This window comes from Molossus molossus, unplaced genomic scaffold, assembly GCF_014108415.1.
Source record: "Molossus molossus isolate mMolMol1 unplaced genomic scaffold, mMolMol1.p scaffold_m16_p_23, whole genome shotgun sequence".
Classification (NCBI taxonomy): domain Eukaryota; kingdom Metazoa; phylum Chordata; class Mammalia; order Chiroptera; family Molossidae; genus Molossus; species Molossus molossus.
This window is the reverse complement of record NW_023425359.1, coordinates 10,686,715-10,710,696: the sequence shown is the minus strand read 5'-3', so window position 1 is coordinate 10,710,696 and position 23,982 is coordinate 10,686,715. Positions and strand designations below refer to the sequence as shown.

The 23,982-nt window shown below is 36.1% G+C and overlaps 1 protein-coding gene across 5 annotated transcripts in view; it reads left to right on the top strand.

The window, feature by feature from the left end:
• CEP170 (centrosomal protein 170) overlaps positions 1-23,982 on the top strand; it is a 111,978-nt gene that overhangs the window by 38,483 nt on the left and 49,513 nt on the right. For all 5 annotated transcript variants that reach the window (XM_036277342.1, XM_036277340.1, XM_036277343.1 and 2 more), the window contains exons 4-8: positions 2,550-2,628; positions 11,674-11,732; positions 11,819-11,981; positions 12,847-12,981; positions 20,562-21,038. In XM_036277342.1, the coding sequence (XP_036133235.1) occupies positions 2,550-2,628; positions 11,674-11,732; positions 11,819-11,981; positions 12,847-12,981; positions 20,562-21,038 (913 nt within the window). The remainder of the gene's footprint in view (positions 1-2,549; positions 2,629-11,673; positions 11,733-11,818; positions 11,982-12,846; positions 12,982-20,561; positions 21,039-23,982) is intronic.

Genomic DNA, 23,982 nt, shown 5'->3' with positions numbered 1-23,982 from the left:
AAATTTTAATAAAACATTAGGCATGACAAACTCAAATTTTTATTCCATATTCTGGTTTTGAAAGGTATATGATCACAAATGATTTATGTTCTTTAACTGCTATTAACTGTTCATCATTGGTCATGCATTCGCCAGGGATAGATATATCCATTTTATGAATGTCAAATCCAGATTGCAAGTACACCTCTAGCTGGTATCTCGTTTATCATTATTTCTAGTTCCTCTTGTTCTTGCATTGTCAAAATGCACTTTTTAAAAATCCTCACCTGAGGTTATTTCTCCATTTATCTTCAGAAAGAGAGGAAGGGGGAGAGAGAGAGAAAAAAGAAAATTGATGTGAGAGAGACACATCGACCAACCTCCTCCCACACGACCCCAACCAGAGCTGGGGACTGAACTGCAGCCGAGGTACATGTCCTTGACTGGAGTTGAACCTGCGACTGTGGTCTGGGGGCCAACGCTCCAACCACTGAGCCAAACCAGCCAGGGCAAAAATGCATTATTTTAAATGCATTATTTGACAGCTTAAAATCTTACTAAGAGGATGACCATCTTCCACAATTACAGAACATTTCTTAGTTTTAGGTTTATAAACAGTAGAAGAATCATGCAATTAGAACTAACCTAATCATTATGTTGTTGTTTGTTTTTTTATCCTGGCCTGAGGACATTTTTCCATTTTTGTTCAGATAGAGTGGGAGGGAGGGAGGGTTGGAGGGGGTAGAGAGAGAGAGAGAGAGAGAGAGATACATCAACGTGAAAAGGACACATTGAGTGGCTGCCTCCTGCATGACCCCAACCAGGGCCACAGACGAATAGCAACAGAGGTTTTTTCCCTTGATCAGAATCAAAACTGCGACTCTTTACTTTGCAGGCCGACGCTCTAACCACTGAGCCAAGCCGGCCAGGGCTAAACCATTATGTATTTAAAGTAACCTAAACTATTATGTATTTAAAAAAATATTTTTAATGGATTTTTTTCATATTTTGGATGCTTGTGAACTAACCTTTATATAGAGACCTTCCTTAAGCATTTGCCCACTTACAAACTAAATCAAATAAGTGTTGCTTGGAACGCAGGCATCAAAATGTGAAAGAATCCAGTCAGTTTTTTTAAAAATACATAACGATTTAGGTTAGGTTTTGTTGAAAATATTGCATGATTCTTATTGAATTGCTAACTGGATGAAAAAGATCCTACATATTTTTTGTCCTTCAAACATTCTTCTCTCTCCTTGCGTTAGAGAAATTCTTACGTTAGAGAAAATTCATCTCGGGTTATCTTCATCTGAAGACTCATGGTCTGACAATTTGCTTACATTGTTATCAGTTTTATCTTTGTTATTAGAGTCTAGAGTGCCGCTATCTGTCTTTTTGAATTTATCTTACAATTGAAATATCTTTGTGTTTTCTTCTTTCCTTTATGGATATTAAATGAAAAATTCTGAATTCTCAGTTGATAACTAAACCAAAAAAAAAGGACAAAGATAGCATCTCCAGATGTCTTGTATATCTTGGAAAGATGGTACAGTATTTTGGGCAGTGCTGTGAGAAAGCTGAAGGTCGGTGCAGTAAATGCTGATTGACTTCCTGATCGCATCACCCTGCTTTGCACTCCAGTTGCCACGAGCCATGTGTGGCTGTTGAGCATTGAATGTGAAGAGTCTAAAAAAGTACTAAAAAACAAAACAAAAACATGGATGTAAAATAATCTTGTTATTTTTTATATTCAGTATTGGTTGGAATGGTACTATTTGGACAAATGGGTCAAAATAAAAGTATTTATTAAAATTCATTTTACCTCTTTAATGTGCCCACTAGAAAATTTAACAGTATATGTGTGGTTTGCAATACATTTCGGTTAGAGAGTGTTTATGTTAAGTGATTTCATTATTGTCTTTTCTTGTTTTGGTCATTTTCAGCATAGTTAGAAATAATTGATGAGTAATGAGAAATAATTACCAGATAGTGAAATAGTAGAATGTTTTATGATACAGGAAAAATAAGATAATGTAAGCTCTCATATGTATCTTAGGGTATGAGAAGGTCCAAAGGACTCATCACAACTATAAAATAGAATGAAATGTTTTCAGTTTTTTTAAAAAGTAAATTTTCTTGTGTTCTTTCAAAAAAATCTAGGAATAAAAGTAATGAAATAGCAATCCTCAGAAATAATTAGGCTTGTCTAAAAAAACAAACTGAGTTCAGGACATTTCGATGACATTGAGAGTTAAGGACACTTTACAGTTTGACAGCTTTAGGTTAGGAGCTTTGCTTGGCAGCATTTTTAGGTGCTAGATTTGTCTTGGCAGAATGGCAGACTTCGGATCTGCGCTCTGGTTCTCTGTGTGTTACTAGTAATAGAGGTAAAGGGCTTAGTATGGAATATTTTATCAGTGTATAAGATGCATGACACATTTTATGATACACAGACTATATTAGGCACCATATGATGTGTACTTCTAAGTATCAGTTTTGAGTATTTGCTTGTTTGAAATGCAATAATTAATGCTTCATATGTAACCTAACATCTTTTTTTTTCCTTGTAGACTTTTGTGAATGATGTAAGGATTCCAGAACAGACTTATATCACCTTGAAACTTGAAGATAAGCTGAGATTTGGATATGATATCCTTATATGATTTTGTGCATTTATTAAATTTACTCAAAAATCTTTACTCTGGTGTACATTAACATTTCTTGAGACATAAAATTTCACAACATAGGCCTGCTAGAAGTCTCTGCATTCCCATACTAAAATACATGTTTGAAAATTACATATTCTGTTGTTGTTGTTGTTGTTGTTGTTGTTACTAGGCCTGTCCCTAAAAATAATCCTGGAAAAATTGATGAACTCAGCTTCCTCACCCCCCTCTATTTTTAGCGGAGGTCTCCTTGCAGTGCTATTACATATGTAATTTGGATATCAAAGTCTGTAACTGGGGAGAGGACAGGGGAGTGGCTAATCTTAGCCCAGCCCAACAATTTTTTTTTTTTTTTTGGTTGGATGATAAGGGCACAGATTAACCTCCTGAGAGGAATGTACTAATTTAACCCTGCCTTGCCTTACATTCCCACTTTTATTCCATCTCTTTGCTTATTTAATTCAGAATTGTTAATATCTTATGTCTTTTAAGACCCACACTCCTGGTTAAGCACATTATGCACTTAGTGTGTATTTTTAAATCTTTTGTTTAAAAATAGGATTCTAAAAACTGACATGACTATGGTAGGGCAAAGGATCACTGTCAGAGAGAAGAGACATGATTGATTAAAGAAGAATATAAACATTTATCTATACAAAACAAAAAGCTTTGTATAAAAGATTTATTTATATATTTAAAATTCAGATATTTTACATTATGCTGAATATTTTTCATGTTTTCAATTACTACATTTACCTGGAATTTCATATTAAAGGTATTGGCTATTTGGATGGATTTTTATCACTAGCAGAGAAAATTTAATGTCGGATAAGTAGAGCTGATACTTAGATACAGTAAATGTACTAACATTTAAAAATCATTCTTAGAGCATAACTAGTTTTTATTTTATATTTAAACTTTATGAAAAACTAGTTTTGCAGCTCATCACATAACCTTTCCGCTTGTAGAGTCAAGGGAATGTGTGAAAAGTGAAACCATTCAACATTAATACTTTTGAGTTGTATATTTTATATTCTTTTTGTACTATGTATCACATAAAATGATTACGAATTAGCATTAAAACCTTGATTCATGGGACATTTTCTACCAGCGTAAGAAGTTTCATCAAAAAATAATCAGAAGTTTACATTATATTTAAGTAAAACCATTTGGTACCAGCGTTTAAAAACATGAGAAAATAGTAGGAAATATGGGTTTCAGTAAAACTCTATAAACTTTACTTCATATTTTAAGTTAGGAAGGAACTGTGGAGCTATAACTCATGGTTTACAGATTGTACAGTGATTACTTAATAGTGCACTAACATTTCCTTTTTATATACAACCTAGTATGTCTCTCTCAAATTGCTGGGGGAATTGTTTTGTTACAAATTACTTTTCAGAGTTGTAAGTCAGTGTTGAGTCAGAACTACAAACCAAATCCTCAAGTCAGACTCAGTTGATTTTATTATTTTAAAATAGCGTCTCATATCACTAATGAGTTTTGAGCACTATATATAAATGAACGTTAGGCTGTTACAGTAGTAGAGATTTTATTATATGGGATGAAATTTTAAAAAGTAAATTGTAGCCCTGGCCAGTTTGGCTCACAGATTAGAGCATCAGCCTGAGGACCGAAGGAAGGGTCACGGGTTCGATTTCAGTCAAGCGCATATACCTGGGTTGCAGGTTTGATTCCCAGCCCTGGTTGGGGTCTCTCTCACATTAATGTTTTTCTTTCTCTCTCTCTGTCTTTCTCTCTCTCTCTCTACCTCCCTCCCTTCCATTCTCTCTAAAAGATAAATGGAAAAATATCCTTGGGTAAGGATTAACACAAAAATAAAAATAAATAAAAATAAGTAATAACATTACCTTTACTTGTTCTATATTTAGCTATATCAGACTAAATTAATTATTGTACTTTATTTATATTAAAATTAAGCATAGTAGCCAATGTACAGACTGTACTTTGCGGTGGAAAACTACTTTATTTAATTAAAATGCTACGTCAATAGAATAAATTGAGACTAGAACTAAGAAACAAAATTTATCTGCCAAAAATATATTTTTTAACTAGAGTAATTAAATATTTGGAAAAGCAAGTAAAATAGCCAAGTTGAAGAAATGACTATAAACTCATGATAGTAAATAATGCTGCAATAATCAAGATAAATTTCAAAAAGAGCTAATAAATTGGCCAAAAATGGAACAGATAAGCAAGCCTAAGTTTGTTCATTTCAAAATTTCTTACTAAATGTCTCCTATGCCCTGGCCGGTTTGGCTCAGCGGTTAGAGTGTCAGCCCGCGGACCAGAGAGGCCCAGGTTCAGTTCCCACTAACAGCACGTACCTCAGTTGCAGTTTGTCCCCGGCCCCGGTTGGGGTCATGCAGGTGGCAACCAGTCGATGTGTGTCTCTCACATCAATGTTTCTCTCTCTCTCTCCCTCCTACTCTATCTGAAGATAAATGCAAAAATGTCCTCGGGTGAGGATAAAAAAAAAGTCTCCTATGTGCTAGGTATAGTTCCCATAGTCTGGAGAAACAGTGGTGAATAAAACAGACCACAATCTCTGCCCTCCTGTAGCTGACACTTGAATGGGTTTGGAGAAAGCTTATAATGCGCACAAAAAGGATAATAGAGAGGGTAATAAGTTTTACGTAGAACAAGTGAATGGAGGATACAGAGGACTAGTGGTAATGAGTGAGAAATTAGAATTTTTAAAAGGATATTCATAAAGACCTCACTGAGAAGCCAACATTAGAGCAAAGATGTGGAGAAAGTGAAGGAGCTGGCTGGCCATGACATAATCTGGAGAAACTGCTTTCAGGCTGATAGAAGAGTTAAGAGCCAAGAGCTTGAAGCAAGAACATGTTTGTCATGTTTAAGAAACAGCATGAAAAGTCAGTGTGGCTGGAGCCAGTGAAGAGTAGGTTATGGGAGGCCAGAAAGAGAGCTGCATTGTTATTCGGAAAAAGTCACATCTTTTAAAGAGATTTAAAAACTTGATTGATTGATTTTAGATAGGAAGAGAGAAACATTGATTTGTTGTTCCACTTATTTATATATACTCCCATTGGTTGATTCTCGTACGTTCCTTGACTAGGAACTGAACCCACAACCTTGGCATGTCGAGACGATGCTCCAACCAACTGAGCTCCCTGGCCAAGACTTAAAGAAATTTAAATGATAAGAAAAATATTTTATATTTTTATGCCCATTGTACTCATATCTTAAACCAGTGTAGCTTACTTGTCTCATGTTCTTCATATTTATAGATTTATATTTTTATCTGTATCATTTTCCTTCTGCCTACGGGCATCCTTGAACATTTCTTGTATTATAGTTTTGCTGGTGATAAATTCTTTCAGCTGTCTAGGAAACTATTTCACCTCAGTTGCTGAAAGTTATTATTGCTGGGTATAGAATTCTAGGTGACATTTATTTTCTTTCAGTACTTTAAAGATGTTGCTCCACCATATTCTTACTTGTATTATTTCCCTTTATCCAAAGTTTTGAGCAATCCAGGTATGCTGTCCCTGGGTGTAGTTCTTGTTTTTGTGCTTTGAGTTTGTTGGGCTTTTTGAATCTAGGTTTATAGTTTTAATCAAATTTAGAAAAATTTTCCACCATTATTTTTTCAAATAGTTTTTTTCTGTCCTCCCATTTTTCCTTCAAGGACTTCAATTAAATGTATATTAAATTAGGCTACTTGAAGTCATCGCTCATCTTACACTCTCTTTATTTTTATTTTTTAAATTATCTGTTCTCCCTGTGTTTCAATTTGCATTGTTACTATTGCTGTGTTTTTAAGTTTACTGATCTTTTTCCTTGACGACATCTAATCTGTTGTTAACCCATCCAGTATAACTTTCATCTCTAGAAGTTTTATTTGGATTTTGTTTTTGATATCTTCAAAGTTTTTACTTAACTTTTTGAACATAGGAATATGGTTATGATAACTTTTGATATCTTTTATGACATTTGTGTCAGTTCTGCATCAGTTTCAATTGATTGATTTTTGCATGCGTATTAATTTTTGATTGGATGGCAGACTTCGTGTATTTCACCTTGTTGAGTGTTGTATGCATACTTTTGTATTTCTATAAATATTTTTGAACTTTGTTCTGAGGTAGAGGTTACTTGGAAATAGCTTTATCACTTTGGGCCTTGCTTTTAAGTTTTCTTAGGCATCTAAGATTAGTCTGGGCTAATTATTTCCCAATACAGAGGCAAGACCTTTCTGTATACTCTACTGTGGAGATCAGCAAACCTGCTGGCAAATCTGGCCCTTAGCCTGTATTTGTGAATAAAGTTGTTTGGGAACACAGCCACACCCACTCATTTACATTTCTGTGGCTGCTTTTACACACCACAGCAGAGTTGAGTAGTTGCAAAAGAGATCATTCATGGTGCACTAAGAATCCCAAAATACTTACTTTCTGGACCTTTACAGAAAAATTGGCAGACCTCTGCTTTGTCCGGTGACACTCATGATTCATGAGATTTTCCAGCCTGCTGGCTCTGTGTGAGCACTAACTGTTCCTTTTCATACGTTCAGCCCTGGGTAGTCATTTTCTCACATGCGTGTGCTCATCAGACCTAAGCTGAACGTTTGAGCAAGACCCTTTGAAGATGTCTGGACTCCTCTCTCTGCATCTCTGTTCTCTTCAGAACTCAGTCCCTTGAACTCTGGTCGCCTTGGTCCCCCCAGCCTCGTGACCCGGTTTCCTCCAGAAGGTCGCCAGGCCTTGCCTGGAGCGCTGTCTTCGCGGTGCGGCCCGGAAGCTCTGGTGGTGGTGAGCCGAGGCGGTGCGTGCTCACCTGGCTTGTTTCTCTCCGTTCCGTAACGGCGGTCTTTTGTTTCCCGATGTTGATGGTCTTGAAAACTCTTCATATATTTTGTTTATGTTTTTGTTATTTTAAGATGGGAGAGTAAATCTGGTTCTTTTTATCCCATGTTGGCCAGAAGTAGAAGAATGACAAGTTGAATTTGGACATTTTGGATATACAAGTGGAATCCAGGAGAGAGGTATAGAAATTTGGGAACTTTCATTGTATAAATATTTATTTATTTATTTATTATCCTCACCTGAGGACATTTTTGCATTTATCTTCAGATAGAGTGGGAGGGAGAGAGGAAGGAAGAGAGACAGAGAAACATCAATGTGAGGGAGACACATCTACTGGTTGCCACCCGCACAGCCCCAACTGGGGCAGGAACAAACCGCAACCGAGATACGTGCCCTTAGCGGGAACTGAACCCGGACACTGGTCCGCGGGCCGACACTCTGACTGCTGAGCCTAACTGACCAGGGCAGTATAAATAATATTTAAAACCTTGAGACCAAATGTGATCACCAAGGAAGTGAGTACAAATTGATAAGAAGACTGAAAAATGTTACATTCCATCATTAAAAGGTAGGAGAGATGAGGAACTAATGTAAAAGACTAAGAAGGAACCACTAGTGAGCAGGGAGGAAACTCAGAGGATGGTACGGTTTCTGTGTTTAGAGGAAAATGATTTAAACATCACTTAAATACTTTAGTTCTCAAAACTCCCCCTTCCTCACCATGCTAGTCATATGAGTTTTTGTAAAATATTATTATATGTAATTACATACTATGTATTATAAAAATGGAGTTATCTTTTCCCAGAGTTGTTGACTCCTGCCATAGTGGCCCACAAAGTGATTGGTTATCATATTAGAAACAAGGTAAAATCATTGTCGTAGCTTAAGGCAGTGGTCTGGGGTAGTGATCATGACTTGTCAGCAGTCCAGATAATGGCTGCTAAATGACCGAGGAGACAAACATATTAGAAATGCGCTCTTCAGTCCGAGAAGTTAAGACTTTTCCTGACTAATGTGGTTGATACCCACATCAAAACAAGAACACACTTTTGAAATTTTAGAAATCAGGATATTTTCAAAGTTCGAAAGCACTAAATTAAGAACACGAGATGAGCTGCTTGATGAAAGAATGAAGCCACAGAAGAAAAATTAAAAGCAGTTGTTGAACCTCTGTTCCTATAAAACAGGGTCTTCTGCAGGTTGGGTGAGGTATTCATCAGCTAAAATAAAATTCATATTTTTTTGAAGATATAGACACAAACTAATAGATTAAAAAGTTCCCCTTTTCTGCCATAACTTTTTTTTAGCCCTTGGGGGCATCTCTTAGGATCTTAGTACAGTGTGGACTTAATGGAGCATCATTATCAGATATATAATATATATATATTATATATATATATAATAATCAGATATCTGATAATGTATCTTTCATTATCAGATATCATCAAATAAGGGAAATTTCTCATTTTCCTAATGAGAAGATTCTAACATTTTTGGCTAACTTTAAGGAGGATCTTTAAGAATAGCCTTGTTATGTATATATTTTTAAATCACATTAAAAATATATAAATTGCCCTGGCTATTTTGGCTCAGCGGTTAGAGCGTCGGCCTGCGGTCCTGAGAGACCCGGGTTCGGTTCCCGCTAAGGGCATGTACCTCGGTTGCAGTTTGTCCCCGGTCCTGGTCGGTTGTGCGGTTGGTGGCCACTCGATGTGTCCCTTTCACATCGATGTTTCTCTCTCTCTGTCTGTTCCTCTCTCTCCCCGCCACTCTACCTGAACAAAAAATGGAAAAATGTCCTCGGGTGAGGATAAATACATATATATATATATATATATATATAGAGAGAGAGAGAGAGAGAGAGAGAGAGAGAGAAAGTGTTGTCTTCCCATTCTTTCATTGTAGAAGATAATTGTATTCAAATATTCTCATTCACCAGCATCTTCAACACCATGAGAATCACATATTTTAGTAATATATCATGTTTTTTAAAGAGAATATTAATACCCATCTCAGATGTTTGAGAATATAGCACTTTCTGAAACACTGGAGGTCTTGTCCCAAGTAACAAAATCTCATCATGCAATATTTGGAAATTTTTAAAAAATTTCCCCATTTCTTCTGTGGTTGGTGGTATTTCCCCAGCAAAACAGCGACTTAATTTTTCAACTAATTATTGAAAAATGTACTCACAATGATCTCTGACACCTGGTGTTTTAAGGCCAGACCCCTAGGAGTAACTGAAACCACTGAAAATTTTGCTCTCTTTTTTAGTCTAATTGTCATTAAGATAAAGGATTGTGTCAGAGATCACATTACTAGTACGCAGATCAGTTTCCGCGATGCCACTTTTAGATAAACATTTCCTGAATAAGTTGAGTATAGGAATGACTTAGAGTAATAATCATAGTCTATGTAAAGAAATGGGGGAATAGCCTATAAATATTATGGTTTTTAATAAGCAAGAATTTAAACTTCTGTAAGTATTTTTGGATTTTTAAAAATTCAGATATGATTGACATATGACTAGTAAATAATACTATATAGTGTATTTTGTAACTTATGGACATCATGAGTAATTGTACCTTAGTTTGTCATTTCTCTTAATCAGCAAGTTAAAAACAGTCACTTAGGTCTGTACCACTAGAAAGATGGTAGCCTTGGAGATAAAATCTGGGTCAAGGGCAACCCCAGAATCTCATAGTCATGCCAGAGTTCTTAGGCAAATTCATGAAGTAAACAAGAGGATTCTTGAGTTCTTTGGTAGTGCCACACACAGGCACCTTTTTGGTGGGAAAGTGTGTGACCTGTCTGAGGTTTTCCCTGGTCTTAAGAAGTCTCTGTCTGAAGATGATACCCCAGATTAGCCTTGGGGAGTAGCCTTCAAGCACTCCCAGAAGTTCCCTGGAAGCACCAGAACCCTAACACCTGGCCAAAACCATTCGTGTTTCCCGCTGAAAAAATGGCTTTCAGTTTTTAAAAGATGCTGTTTTCCACTGCAAATATAGGAGTGCAGTGAATCTTCTCCAGCTGTTAATGGATGTTGTGAGGGTGAAGTGAAGTTACTAGACTTTTATTTCTCATTAACTATACTTAGTTATCAAATACACACTTGCATATATACCAGCACATATGTACTAGCATATGTTCATAACAAGAAGGGAAATTTTTAATATTTTACAGGTACAGGAAGCAATATAAAGTGATCAGGGAGTAAATTACTGTCTTTGGGTTCTGCCCTTCCAATACTCAGGTTCCTTAACTATGGAATAGGAAGCCATGTTAGTGGAATTGAAGAGTATATTCCCCAAAGCTATTTAAAGTGCTAAAAAAATCTGAGTTTTTGTTATTTTAATAAGTAGAAATATAGGCTAAATACTCTTTTCAAGTGTGCTGCTCCTTATGCATGGGAAGTCCCCCCCCCCCATCCCACCCAAGTAGTCATGGTAATTATAGCTTTCCACTCTTGAAGTCCTGGGTGCTGTGCATTGGTAAAGACTTGAATTTGGTACATGGTTATAAAAGTCCTTTCATTATAGGGTTGGTTAAGTAATGGTGGGAAATATGACCCCTACTGTTTAGTGAAAGATCTTTTTAATATACAGAGGCATTGTTCTTTTGGGCTTAATGATGAAAGCGTTCATTATATGCAGCACTTGGTTCTAATCTGTATGGAATCAGTTGTTTGATAATGTAATCTGACCCTGATTGCGTTCATGGGGTAAGGAGGTGGCTGTGGTTGCTCTCAGGGCCCTAATTATAGCATTTCTTTTGAATTTTCAAAATGAACTTCATTTTTATTGGTGCTAGTGGAGTCTGAGTCATGGAATTCCTTCAAGAGTTGCTGTTGGGTAATCACTGATGAGATATTTCCTTTTACACTTTTGTGATTAGCTATCAATATAATTTGATCCAGGTGCTCTTTCTTCTTTGTAGTCATATTGTTAGAACCGAAAATGTTTTTTGTGCTCTGATTAATTACCCAATTATTTATTTGCTTGAAAGCCATTATTACCTAAGTTTAGAATTACTTGCTAGATACCGAGATCTTCCTTGATATTTAAAAATGAATATCTTTATATTTTAGGGGAATATAATACTAATATAATAATCCTGCTATACTTACCTGTTTCAAATAGGACACTTTTGAAATTATGTTCTTCCTTAGCCCCGTTTACATACAAATCTTTTCACTGTAGTACGAGGAGAAATGAGGGTCCCTGAAGAAGCTCTAAAGGTAAAAGGTTTTACTTCTTTCTTTGGTAACCTACCTTTTACTAGGGTTGGTTTCACTCATGGATGTTCCCCTGAAATGTTTTATAGCATGAGAAGTTTACCATTCAGCTTCAGTTGTCCCAAAAATCCTCAGAACCAGAATTACCAAAATCTGCATGCGCCAAAAGCACAGACTCAAAGGCGGCAGATAGCACACCAGAACCGCAGCACAAAGCCACGGAAGCACTGAAGTCGGAGGAAAAGGCCCTGGGTACGTTGCCCTTGTCCCAAATACCGTGTTTGTACTCGGGGGAAGAAATGGCAGGCTTCGTTCTCAAAAACGTGGCCATGTCCATATAAAATAGTAAATCCCCATAATCACAGGTTCACAGTGGGTTTCAATGCTGCCAATGCTTTCTCTGCAAAGCATGGCACACAGTCTGTGGCATTGGAGTGCAGGTGTGTTTCGTATGTTTAGACATGTAAGGGAAGTAAATGTAATTTGCCTTACAGTATTTTTTATTAATTCATGTTTGTTTGCTTTTTCTTCTGAATTATAATAACTGAAATGAATTTAATAGGACATTTCCACTGATGCTACATCATCAGAATTATCATGTTCCAAAAACTATTAAAAATGCTTTATATGAATAATCCCATTCACACTGAAATGATTTTTTAAATTGGGAGACATTACCAAATTTGTTCAAATGTAAATCTATTAGTCCTATTAACAGCTAGTTTAAATTTAGTAACTGTGCAATGCCCTACGGCTTTAAAAATTTTTTATACGGTCACTCATACCAAAATGTACTTTACTCTTTTATATTTAGACTTAATGAGTCATTTCTGTATGCCAAAGAATGGATTTTAGTGTAGTAAACAGTTACTGGGCTATAGCAGTTTTGCATTACTTAGATACTAGCTAGCGCAAAATATAATGTATTTAGTCATGTCCAACGTTGAATAAGATCTTACAAAATTACCAAGTTATTTAACTTAAGTACTTTTCAGCTATCTAGACTATACTTTGTTTTTCATTTAATAAATCAACCAGGCATGTCTAGCATTCTGCAAAAGCATCTTTTTGTTTTCTGTTTCATATGCTTTAGACAGATTTTTCCACCTCTTTCCAGATACTTCTGCTATGCCCCGGGGTACTCCACTATATGGGCAGCCTTCATGGTGGGGCGATGATGAGGTGGACGAAAAAAGAGCTTTCAAGTCCAATGGCAAACCAGAAGAAAAAAACCACGAAAGTGGAACATCAGGTAAAAAAAATCTCAGATTATGAGATTTGGAGATATTGCCAAGCAAAAAAATCAGTCTACCCTAAAATGAGATATCTACTGCTCTTTTATTTGATAAAAAATAGTGGATGAATGTTTTCATGATATTGACATTTTAATTTAAATTCATTTATTCAGAATGATTCTCACATAAAGTATTAATTTCAGTATCTTTGTAAATCATTTAAAATATTCATTTAGCGTATTTATGAGATTGTTAAAACTTGAGGAAGGATTAATAATGTAATTGGGCATCTTAAGTATTTTAAAATAATTATTAAAATATTCAGTACCAAAACAGTAGATACAGACTGATTTGGTGTGTTTTCATTAGGTCCACAAACATATAGTCATATTTTTAAATGAATGATTTCTATTATGTTTAGACATGTGATATGAAATTAAAACTTCAGTGTGTGCAATTTGTTGTGATATGGTAGCAACAAGATTAGCTTAGTTCAGCAGCCAGAGTGAAGAAATAGTTCTGGGTCACATTCTTAGATTAGTAGTCAGGGAACAGATTCTTCCTGTTGCTGGAGGGGCGTAGTAGTGATCTAAGTGTCCATAAGCCAGAAAATCAAGATTTTCAGGAAATAAATGGCAGCATAAGGTGTCTATCACATAAAGAGTTAGCAAAGACACCAACGGAAGGCTGGAGCAGGCGGAGTCTGTGATAAAGCAGATAAGGGTCCAGGCCTGGAGGAATTAAACCAGCACCGTCTCTGAGTCAAAGGTAGATTCCATCAGAACTCTTCTGTTTTCTACCTTTGGCCTTAGTCTATAGGAGAAATATGACATTTTTGTTTAGCTGGAGAGTAAGAACACTGGTTCTTTAAATATGCTCTAATTTTTCCAGGACACGTGTCTCAGAAAGCTGACTTTATCAACTTAGTTTTATTGTGCCCCAAACTGAAGTTACCAACTTTGCAAATAAATTCCCATCACAGCTTCCTTGTCTCTAAGATCTACACAGGTTTCTTCATACCCCAGCTCAGAAACTCAGTATTATTGAGCATACCCTCAGATGCAGATAACAGAATTGCTTCCTGAGACTAAACAGGAAAGGCATTGAGTGGCTTAAATAACTGCGTCCTCTTCAGGATTGGTTAGGGCAGCATCTCAACAGTGTCATCAGCTAGGTGGTTTCTCTCCCTCTCTCAGCCCTTCTGTGCACCGTGGCTGCATACTGGGCAGTTTCCCTCGTACACGCCCGCTGCCTGCCAGCAGCAGTCCAGGGTCTATGCTCCTTGGACCACAGCCAGCACAGAGTAGCAGAGATTGCTTCCCGAAGACCCCCAGCAGTTGGAGGAGGAACTTTCCCAAAAGTTTGCAACACAAATCTCATCTCAGTGGCTTCTCACGGGTTCAGGAGTAGGTCACCTGCTTATTTCGGAACCAAACCTTGGCAAGGGCTAGGAGACTATCCTTAGCCAGTCTTGCCCTCCCCGAAGCTGAATGCAGGGTTAGTTTTCCCCTGAGGCACCTGAGCTGTGTCAGGGAAGAGTAGATACCTGGGAATGGTGGAGTTTTTTGAACGGGGAGGTCCCGGAAATGGATTTGGAAGACAGTCAAGAATGTCTACTTCATTTGAAATCTTTGTATCTTCTCCTGCCTTCAGTTGTCCCAATACAATACATCACCTACTTCTGTTGCCTTTTTCCCCCACTAAGTCATGACTGGACTTCTTACTTCCAGTTTCAACCCTCCTGCAGTTAATTTTCCATAATAAATCTAAGCTCTTCTTTATTTTCATTTTTTAGAAAACCTACAGTGGCTGTCTTTTGCCTGCCAAATAGATTTTATGTCCAAGTTCTCTTTAATTTTGTCCCACTTTCCTTACAGAGTCTCATGTCCCACTGCCAGTTGTTTTCAGTGCTGTCTACCGAAGCCTTCCCACGCGAATTACCCATAATCCCCACCTGCTTCTCCCCCTCAGATACTCACACACACATCACATGAGAAAATATCCTCAACCTGTACAGATGTGCTGTTAATACATAGCTGTTTCATCAGTATTTTGTGTGCATGCCTTCTCATTTAAACTTCAGTTCCTTCTTCCAAGGATCACAGATTATCACTGTGCACTGAGCCACCTAGCAGAGAGAAGAGAGAGAAAAAATGTACTGATTATTAGGTGGCTAATTTAAAAGAAAACACAGCAGAATGTAACTATTGCCAGATTCTGAAAATAACTGACAGTGATTTTACCACGCCATTAAAACTATTCCTCCCCCCATACATAAAATAACTTTTGAAATCTGCAATATATAACTTCTAGAATACGATGAAGTGTATGTGTAATTTTTGTCCTGGAGACAGAACCATGATTTATAAATAATAGCTTATACCACAGTGGTGCTTATTTATCTAGACACTCTTCTAAGTACCCTTCATGTGTTTATTAATTCTCAGCAATACCTAAAAGTAGTTACTATAATTTTCCCCATTTGATAGATAAGGAAGCCGAGGTGCAGTGATATGAATTTCCTTACCGAGGTCACCCAGCTAGCAATAGTGTAGCTGGGATTTGAACCCAAGCAGCTGGACTCCAGAGTCCAGCGTCCAGCTCTTAACCACAAGCAGTTAACATCTCAGCACCTATTGTGTGCGTGCTCGCGCGCGCGCACACACACAGCAAAAAGATATACTTCATAGAGTACAAAGATTTAAACAGACACTCCAAAAATAAATTGGCATGAAAAATTGACCCCTCCTACCTCAGCATAATAAAATAAATTTCAAACCGTGAGGCATCCCACAGGAATTTTATCTGGGTGAGTGAAACTAAATTTTTAAGCGCTTATCAGCTTGCGTGGCCTCCAGTGTCATTTCTTCCAGATGACAAAGCTGTCTCATAATCTTGAGATTATTTTTTGATTAGGAAGGAGTTAAGTGATTTACATCTTGTGTTAAATAGCTTAAAGCAGGCAGTCAGATTCAGCTGATTAAGAGACTTACAGAGTCTCATTTGCTTTCTTCTATTAGTATCAGGATGTTGTTTCAGATTTATCATTTGTAGTTTTTTTTAAATACAGGATGAGGGAAACAGTTTACTGACCTGAAATAATGTACGATGCCAGCAGAGATTGTAGAATCAATTTCAAAATATATACTAAATGTTATTTCATTTCATCATTTTGAAATTAAGGTATTGTAAAAAAAATATTTCAAATTGTGAAATAGACATGATTATTACTTCTCGAAGCATACTCTTTGGTAAAAAAAAAAAAAAAAAAAAAAAGGCATTTCTTCTTGATTACCAGTTTTTAGAATGTAAAACCTTAGTACTTAATCATGATTGGAACATTCCAGAAAGGATAATAGAGTATCTGCTACCTGGTTATTTTTGATATTCCTCTCTGAGGGTCCCACGTATCCAGATTCTCTACAGACTTACCAAATAGCCTAAACACTCTAGAAGCAAATAGGTACATCAGAGCATTCAAGGTCTCCTGAAATTGTGTGACTAGTTTGAGTCCTGCTGAGAAAAGCCAGTCCTCATTTTAGCTCCAGGTGTGCTCATCGACCTGCTCACTTGGTTTACACATGCATTTAGGTCACAGCAAAAGGCCTTTAAGCGTTGCATACATTTCAAAAAGGTGTGCACAACTGTGAGGAGTTTTTTTTTCTCTTTTATATTGATTTTTAACCTCATCCAACTAAATTTGAAAATGTACAGGTTGTAACTCCTTTTAAACAAAAGTGGTTTACCAGTCTTTGTTATAGTAAGTACTTGAATATACTAGGTTGGATGGATGACAGGCAGAAGGAGCCTTCATAATTTCAGCCTGTGTCATCTTGAATTAGTGTAATAATATTCAGTTTAATACAGAAGAATGAAGGGAATATATTTTTTTCTGGATTATGTATATTACAGGTTTCCCTGAAAGGTCAAGCAATTATAAAATATTTTAAGGAAGTTAAGGATATTGTCACCAATTGCTCTGATTTAGGTAAACATAATTCTAACATAATCAGTTATTAAAAAGTTTTAAATATCTAAAACTAAAAATATTGATATAAAGTATTAGTGTATTTAGTATATTATTTAGTCTAATTTAGTATAAACAAAATAGATTTTGAAGAGAAATGAATGGCAAATTCATAAATTCCATAGTGTGTTCTGTCTGTCCTGAGAGAGGAAAGCTATTCTGTTTCTCTGTATGAATTTAGAAGACCCCTAATATTTTTCTAGTATGCCTACACTTCCCAAGTATAGTAGGCCCACACTTGATCTGTTTTTCTTCTCTTCAGAAAAATGAATTTTCCAGGTGACTGAACTGAACTTTTACGACTGACAAATTTTTTACCAAGTTGAATGATTTCCTGTATTTCTATCAAATGAATTACCCATATCACTGCCTTTTCAAGCAGAGAAGGCTGAATATTATTAAAATTTTTGCTTTATGACATTATGTATATTGAATGATGAGTATTGAATAAAGAATACTTAGCTGTGATAAATTACAGTGATATCCTTGGGAGACGTGGAGGGGCTGTATGTAAGCCTTGTACACTGAATGACTGTGGGCTGATGTGTCCTTCAGCTCTGTCTCTGCTCTGCTCTTGATCTAAGTTTTTAGTCTCTTTTCTGTACAACTTGACTCTTCTCAGTAATACGTCTGACTTGAAACCTCACCTCTACACCCCTCCACATTGGCCACATGTAATCTGAGTACAAAGTGAAAAGGCTCTCAAGAGAGACTTCCTGATAGTCAAGTTCACAAATATGAGAGAGTAGGTGTTATGATATCTCTCTTGGGCTTTTTAGAATTAGATTTTTGGTTTTAGTTTTTTGTTTTCTCTAATTCTTAGTCATGTTGGAGATTCGGGGGACAAGAGAGAAATGTCTACTTGTGCCAAGCTTTGTTCTGGGTAACTTACATAATCTCACTTAATATTTATCTCACTAAATGTTCATAACAGTCTTATGGATAGATATTACTATTTCCTCATTTTATGGTGAGGAAAATGAGAATTAAGGCTGATAAAGATAAGATTTATCTGATTTAAAGTCTTAGCCCTGCTTTTTACTGAACCAGGCTGCCTGGTTAAGACCATCAGATCCTGACATGCTGCCTTCCCACTCTTGTGCTACTTGACGTTAGATAACTGATCTCTGGACAAAGTAGGAGTTAACTTGTGCAAGTCTCAGGTGCCTAGTCCTTGGAGTAAAGGTAATTTTGAAGTAGGACTGAGGGAATGATAACCTTAAAAACAGTGGTGTGCACTGGTTGATCACTGCTGTTATAATGTGAAAACATGTTATTAACTGGGAACTTCTCATTCGCAAGGGAGGAAAATATTTCTTTGAATGCTGAGTGTCAAGTTGGATGATAAATCATATAACCCTGGACCAGACTTTTGTCATCTTTACTTCGTAGTTTAGCCACATCATTTGATATGCATATCCAGGTGGTGCTAGTAGAAAGCGACCACCCTTGTCCCTGGTGTTAGTTATCTGCAGGCTGAGCAAAGCAGGATGGATGGATGGATGGATGGATGGATGGATGGATGCATGGATGGATGCATGGATGGATGGATGGATGGATGGATGCATGGATGGATGCATGGATGGATGGATGAACGAACGAACGAACGAACGAACGAACGAACAGGGATATGTCTTGGTAGCATGGTTTATAAACCAGTTGTACTATATGGAATTGATCAAGTACAATATATCATAAGTAGTAAATCAATACATCATGAAAAAATAACATTTATAAATGAGTTTATTAATATGTGGGAAGTGGTTAATGCATTTTACTCTTAAAGAAATTTTAAGTGACAGGCCTTCAGAGTAAATATTCAAATCCAAGTGGGCATTTTATTATTAAGAAAAAGATAAATTAACTTTAATAAAGAAAAATTTTAAATGTGACTTTAAATTATTCGGTCTTCTGTAACTTCTTTCAAATAGCATGTAAAATAATTTGCTTTGGTAATGTAGTTTTTCTTGATATATTTTTTTTCATTTTCAGTGGTGAAAAAACTAAGTAAATTTTTAAAAGGATCATTTTTACATTGGAATTGTTTTTGTTAGATATTGTTTATCTTCTGTGAAGATTTTTTTGCTGTTTTTTTCTTTAATGGAGCTTGATGTCTTCTATATCCTACCCTACTCCACACGTTTGATTACAGAGATACTGCTGCCCAATCTTCCATACCCTAAAAGCAAGCAGGGCTCTGAGTGTTTCGTATGCAGAATACTGCCCAGAGGCCAATCACAGCACCTGCAGGGGCCCATCAGGTTGAATATTCAGAAAGATGTTTCAAAAGACCAAATACCTTCACTTAATTAGAAAATGATTGGAAACAACTTGGTATTCCTGTATTGCCCTTTCTTCCTGATAAATTATCTGCAAATGGTTCTTCTATCAATGTATTTGTTAAAGGAATGCTTTTTGAGCTTTAGGGAAATATTTTTTTTATTTGAACTTACTCTTTACCACCTTGATAATAGACATGATCATTTGCTTCCTTAAAAACAGAGAAGTTTAATCATAGATATAGATATATATATACACACACACACACACACACACATTTATACGTGTATATATATATTGCATTTTCACTTCTAGTGACACATACTTAAAACATTTCAGTTATTTTCATTTTTATATGTTTACATCTTTTATGTATAAATATGTTTACCTTTATACCTTTATATTCGTTTCTGGGGCAACAGAAGAATAATGATAGCTTTCCAGATTTGTTTCTGCCAAATCTTGTTGTTGAGCTGAGGTTTATAATTCAGCTTTTCTCCAAGGACTTTTGACACTTGTGCATATTCTGCTGTATAGAAATGTACATGAATTTTCTTCTGCAATTAATGGCTGGCAACTGAATTTCTATTTTTATCTTATCTTTTTTTTTCACACTGCTGCTTGGATTGCAATGCTGCAGGCAAACCACATGTTTTGTCTTTAACATTCTTTTATTCTTTATCAAATGTATTTTCTTGCCAAGATCACACATCCGTATATCATTTTGGTCCTTCTAAAAGTAATGGTTCTGAATGTGGTGGTGAAAAATGGTAAGTGGAGCCATTACTTCCAGAACATCGCTTACATGTTGGCTTCATATTTGTTTCCTCACTTGAGCACCTGTTCTCCTTTGGAGCTCTACTGGTGTGCATAGATATTTCAGATACTTCATTCTCCTTCCTTGATAAGGAAATTCATATTTTTTCTGTCACTCGAGATATATACGTTGAACGTGTTATCTCCATCTACATTTGATTTCAGTTCTTTTACACCTCGATGACTTCTAGATCCAAGTTGGAAAAAATATGGCCTTAGCCATTCAAGGTCCATCTCTGAACTGCTTTGCTAACCGTTGCCATTGCTGCTGCTTATCTTGCACCTCCTGCTGGTAACTGAACGCCATGTTTACAATCCAAATGATTTCTTCTCCTTGACATTTGCCATTGTTTTTCATCCAGACTGTGATCTGACTTCTGATTCTCTTGAAGTAAAACAAATGATCGTTACTGTGCTCCCTGCAATGCTAGAAGCTCCCAAATATTTTGAATTTTCTCTTATTTTTCTCATTAGGGTGCAGTTTAGATGCCAAGCAAGTTGAGGAACAATCTGCAGCTGCAAATGAAGAAGTACTTTTTCCTTTCTGTAGGGAACCAAGTTATTTTGAAATCCCTACAAAAGAATTTCAGCAACCATCACAAATAACAGAAAGCACTATTCATGAAATCCCAACAAAAGACACACCAAGTTCCCATACAGCAGGTGCAGGGCATGCTTCATTTACCATTGAATTTGATGACAGTGCCCCAGGGAAGGTAACTATTAGAGACCATGTGACAAAATTTACTTCTGAGCAGCGCCACAAGTCCAAGAAGTCTTCCCCTGGAACTCAAGACCTGCCCGGGATTCAAACTGGGATGATGGCACCAGAAAACAAAGTCGCCGACTGGCTGGCACAGAACAACCCTCCCCAGATGGTCTGGGAGAGAACAGAAGAGGATTCCAAAAGTATTAAAAGTGATGTTCCAGTTTACTTGAAAAGGTTGAAAGGTAAAGTGAATTGATCCTTTCAGAACTTCCTATATTAATATAAAGAACATTCAGTCTTCACTGTTACCAAACTACTATTAAATAATTATGTGGTAGAAAACTGCTTTTTCAAAGGTTTATATTTGATTTTAAAGCTGAAAAGCAAGCCATACTGCTCATGTCCAACTCATTGAAGAGTCTGCCTTTATTTTCTTGCCAAAGCCAGATCGGCTTTGTAAATTTAGATTTATGCTATTAAATATGTCTCTTTTTTCCCCATTGAAATAAAAGATTTGTTCAGTTCATCAATGGAATTCCCTAGAAAACCATTCTCATCATTTTCTTAAAGAAAAGATATATTCAATAACATTCTTGTCTATTTTGATGCTTCCAGTAAGAAGTCAGTCTCTAGATTTTGAAAGAAATTTTAAGACATTTGACAATGGAACAAAAGTGGTTACTCATGCCTTGGCCAGTTTGGCTTAGTGGTTAGTGTTGGCCCTCGGACAGAGGGGTCTCAGGTTCATTTCCCGGTCAAGCGTACGTCCCTGGGTAGCAGATTCAATCCCAGCCTCGGTTGGGGCGCGTGCAGGAGGCAACCAATTGATGTGTCTCTCTCACATCGATGTCTCTCTCTCTCCCCCTTCCTCCTTCCCTCCCTTTCACTTTATCTAAATATCAATAAAAAAACATCCTTGGGTGAGGATTAACAAAAAAATATTTTTAAAAAAAATGGTTACTCATGAAAAAAAAATTTTGGTTTAGAGATAACTTGAATTACATTTTTTTTCAATAGTCAGACTTTATGAAAACCACAACTGATTTATTTGTGAAATCGTTTTTATAAATGCTTTACTAGTATAATACTTGGCTAAAAATTGTACCGCGGTATTAGCTAATCAATTCTTTCCATTGGTTTTGCTAATTAAATTTACTTTAGAATTACTGAATACAGTTTTGTGTTACTCTGTATTTTATTTAACAAGCTATCTATAAGAGAAATGATTGCCTGTTAATCTGACCATTATATAACTGTACAAGGAGTTGATGGGTTTTTCCAACACTGCTCATTGAGGTCAGAGACTGTTACTTACCTCGTATTCCTAACATGTCACCTGAGACTTAAGTATGTGATAGGTACTCAGTAATTAGAATAAACAGTGAATGACCTGACAGTCAATGACAGTACTAACCCTGGCTTAACTTGTACTTTATGCCCTGGGATTCTGATCAAGTAATGAAAGAATACCTATTTCTGATTTGCTTCCAAGGTATTTCAGGACAGAGAGATGGTGAGATTACCTAAATCTTTGTTGGGCCTATTGCTATATTTAATTATAATCATAAGCAGTTACCTGGCATATGTATTTTGACATGGGCTAGAGAATATTAAATACAAGGTTGAGACCTATATATGTATGTGTAGGTTAAAGCTTACAAATAAAAACCAACCATTTTTATGAATTACATAAATAATACTGATATCTTATTATAATGTAAAAGGTAGTGTAAACCTTGAAAATTTAGAAGTAAGATTATCTTTTTAAAACTGCTCTTAATGTATGAAAAGTGAACTGAAAGATACTTTTAAAAGCTACTATTTTTTTAAAATACCCTTTTATTGAAACTGTTTTTTAGTCATTATCACTATTTTCTGTATTTGCTGTTATTTTTAATCCATCATTGAAGACATTCTCTGTTCTTAAACAAGCCTAATTCCAAATAGAGACATTAGTACCCATGTTCACACTATATCTATACATGAATATCTATTTGAAAACCTTATCAGAAATTATACAATCAAATCACTACCCTCCCTCGAAGGAGATTTTAGGTGGACACACCGTGTCCGTGTGCTGCCATTGCTTAGAACCCGTCTCTGGGATACGCCTTTATGCCATTTTACAAGCCATCTAAACAAATGTCTTTGTGACTATAGCTCAGTGTGGTCCAAGGTAGATCCATTTTATTACTCCAGATATATTTACAAATGACATTTGATTTTCTCCAAACTCAGAGCCGCCATTGTTAGATAAAGATTTCCCACATTTTAGGATATTAAAAGTATATACCTAGACTCTAAATAAATGTAATTATAGCAAAAAGTAACAGTTACAATAACTAACTTTCAATAACTGTTTAGATCAGTCAGAAACTTGAAAGTAGGCAAAACAAAACAAAAACAAAAAAACTTTGCTCCTACAAGAGTAAAGTGCACGCGCTTTGGGACAGTGAAGAAAATAATGTTCACAAAGCCCATACACTTTTACTCTTTAGGAGAGTTGCAGCTTGTTTGGCCACAGCTACTGACTTGGTACAGCTCACCTACCCTAAAAAATACTTAAAGTACTTCAGCTTATTTCGGCATGGTTAATGACAGGAAAGAAAGAAACTTGTTGGGGAGGAGAGCTTCTTAGTGATTTTTGTTGTTGTTGTTGAGTAAAGACAAAAATTGTAGTTCAGATCAGATGTCTCACGTTATGACACTGACAAATACAAGAAGAAATAATAAATTGTCCCACAAAGAAAATGGCTAACCTATAAATTAAAATTGAATTTTTAAGCTATAACTTAAAGATACTGAAAGGGTCTGACACCATTTCAGTGCCAAATTTTATATGTTGGTATAAGAACTAAATTCTGTAGAAATGGTGTTTTTATGTCATGTGTGTGATATGGGTTATTTACGCTCATTAGGCAGGAAATATTGGAGTTGAGTTATATCCAGCTCTTACAAACTAGATTTCTTTTCAGTATATCTACTGCAACAATAAAATAGGTTGTAATGGTTATGTTTTTAATTATTTTGTATTTGAACTAGAGGGTAGTGGGTAGTGGGTTGTGTGTGTGTGTGTTTTTTTTTTTTGTTTTTTTTTTTGGGTTTTGCACTCCATCTGCTATCCCTAATTCCCAGCCTAATTACCTGAGGTAGGGAGTCTATTAATTAAACAAATGTGTTGTTTTT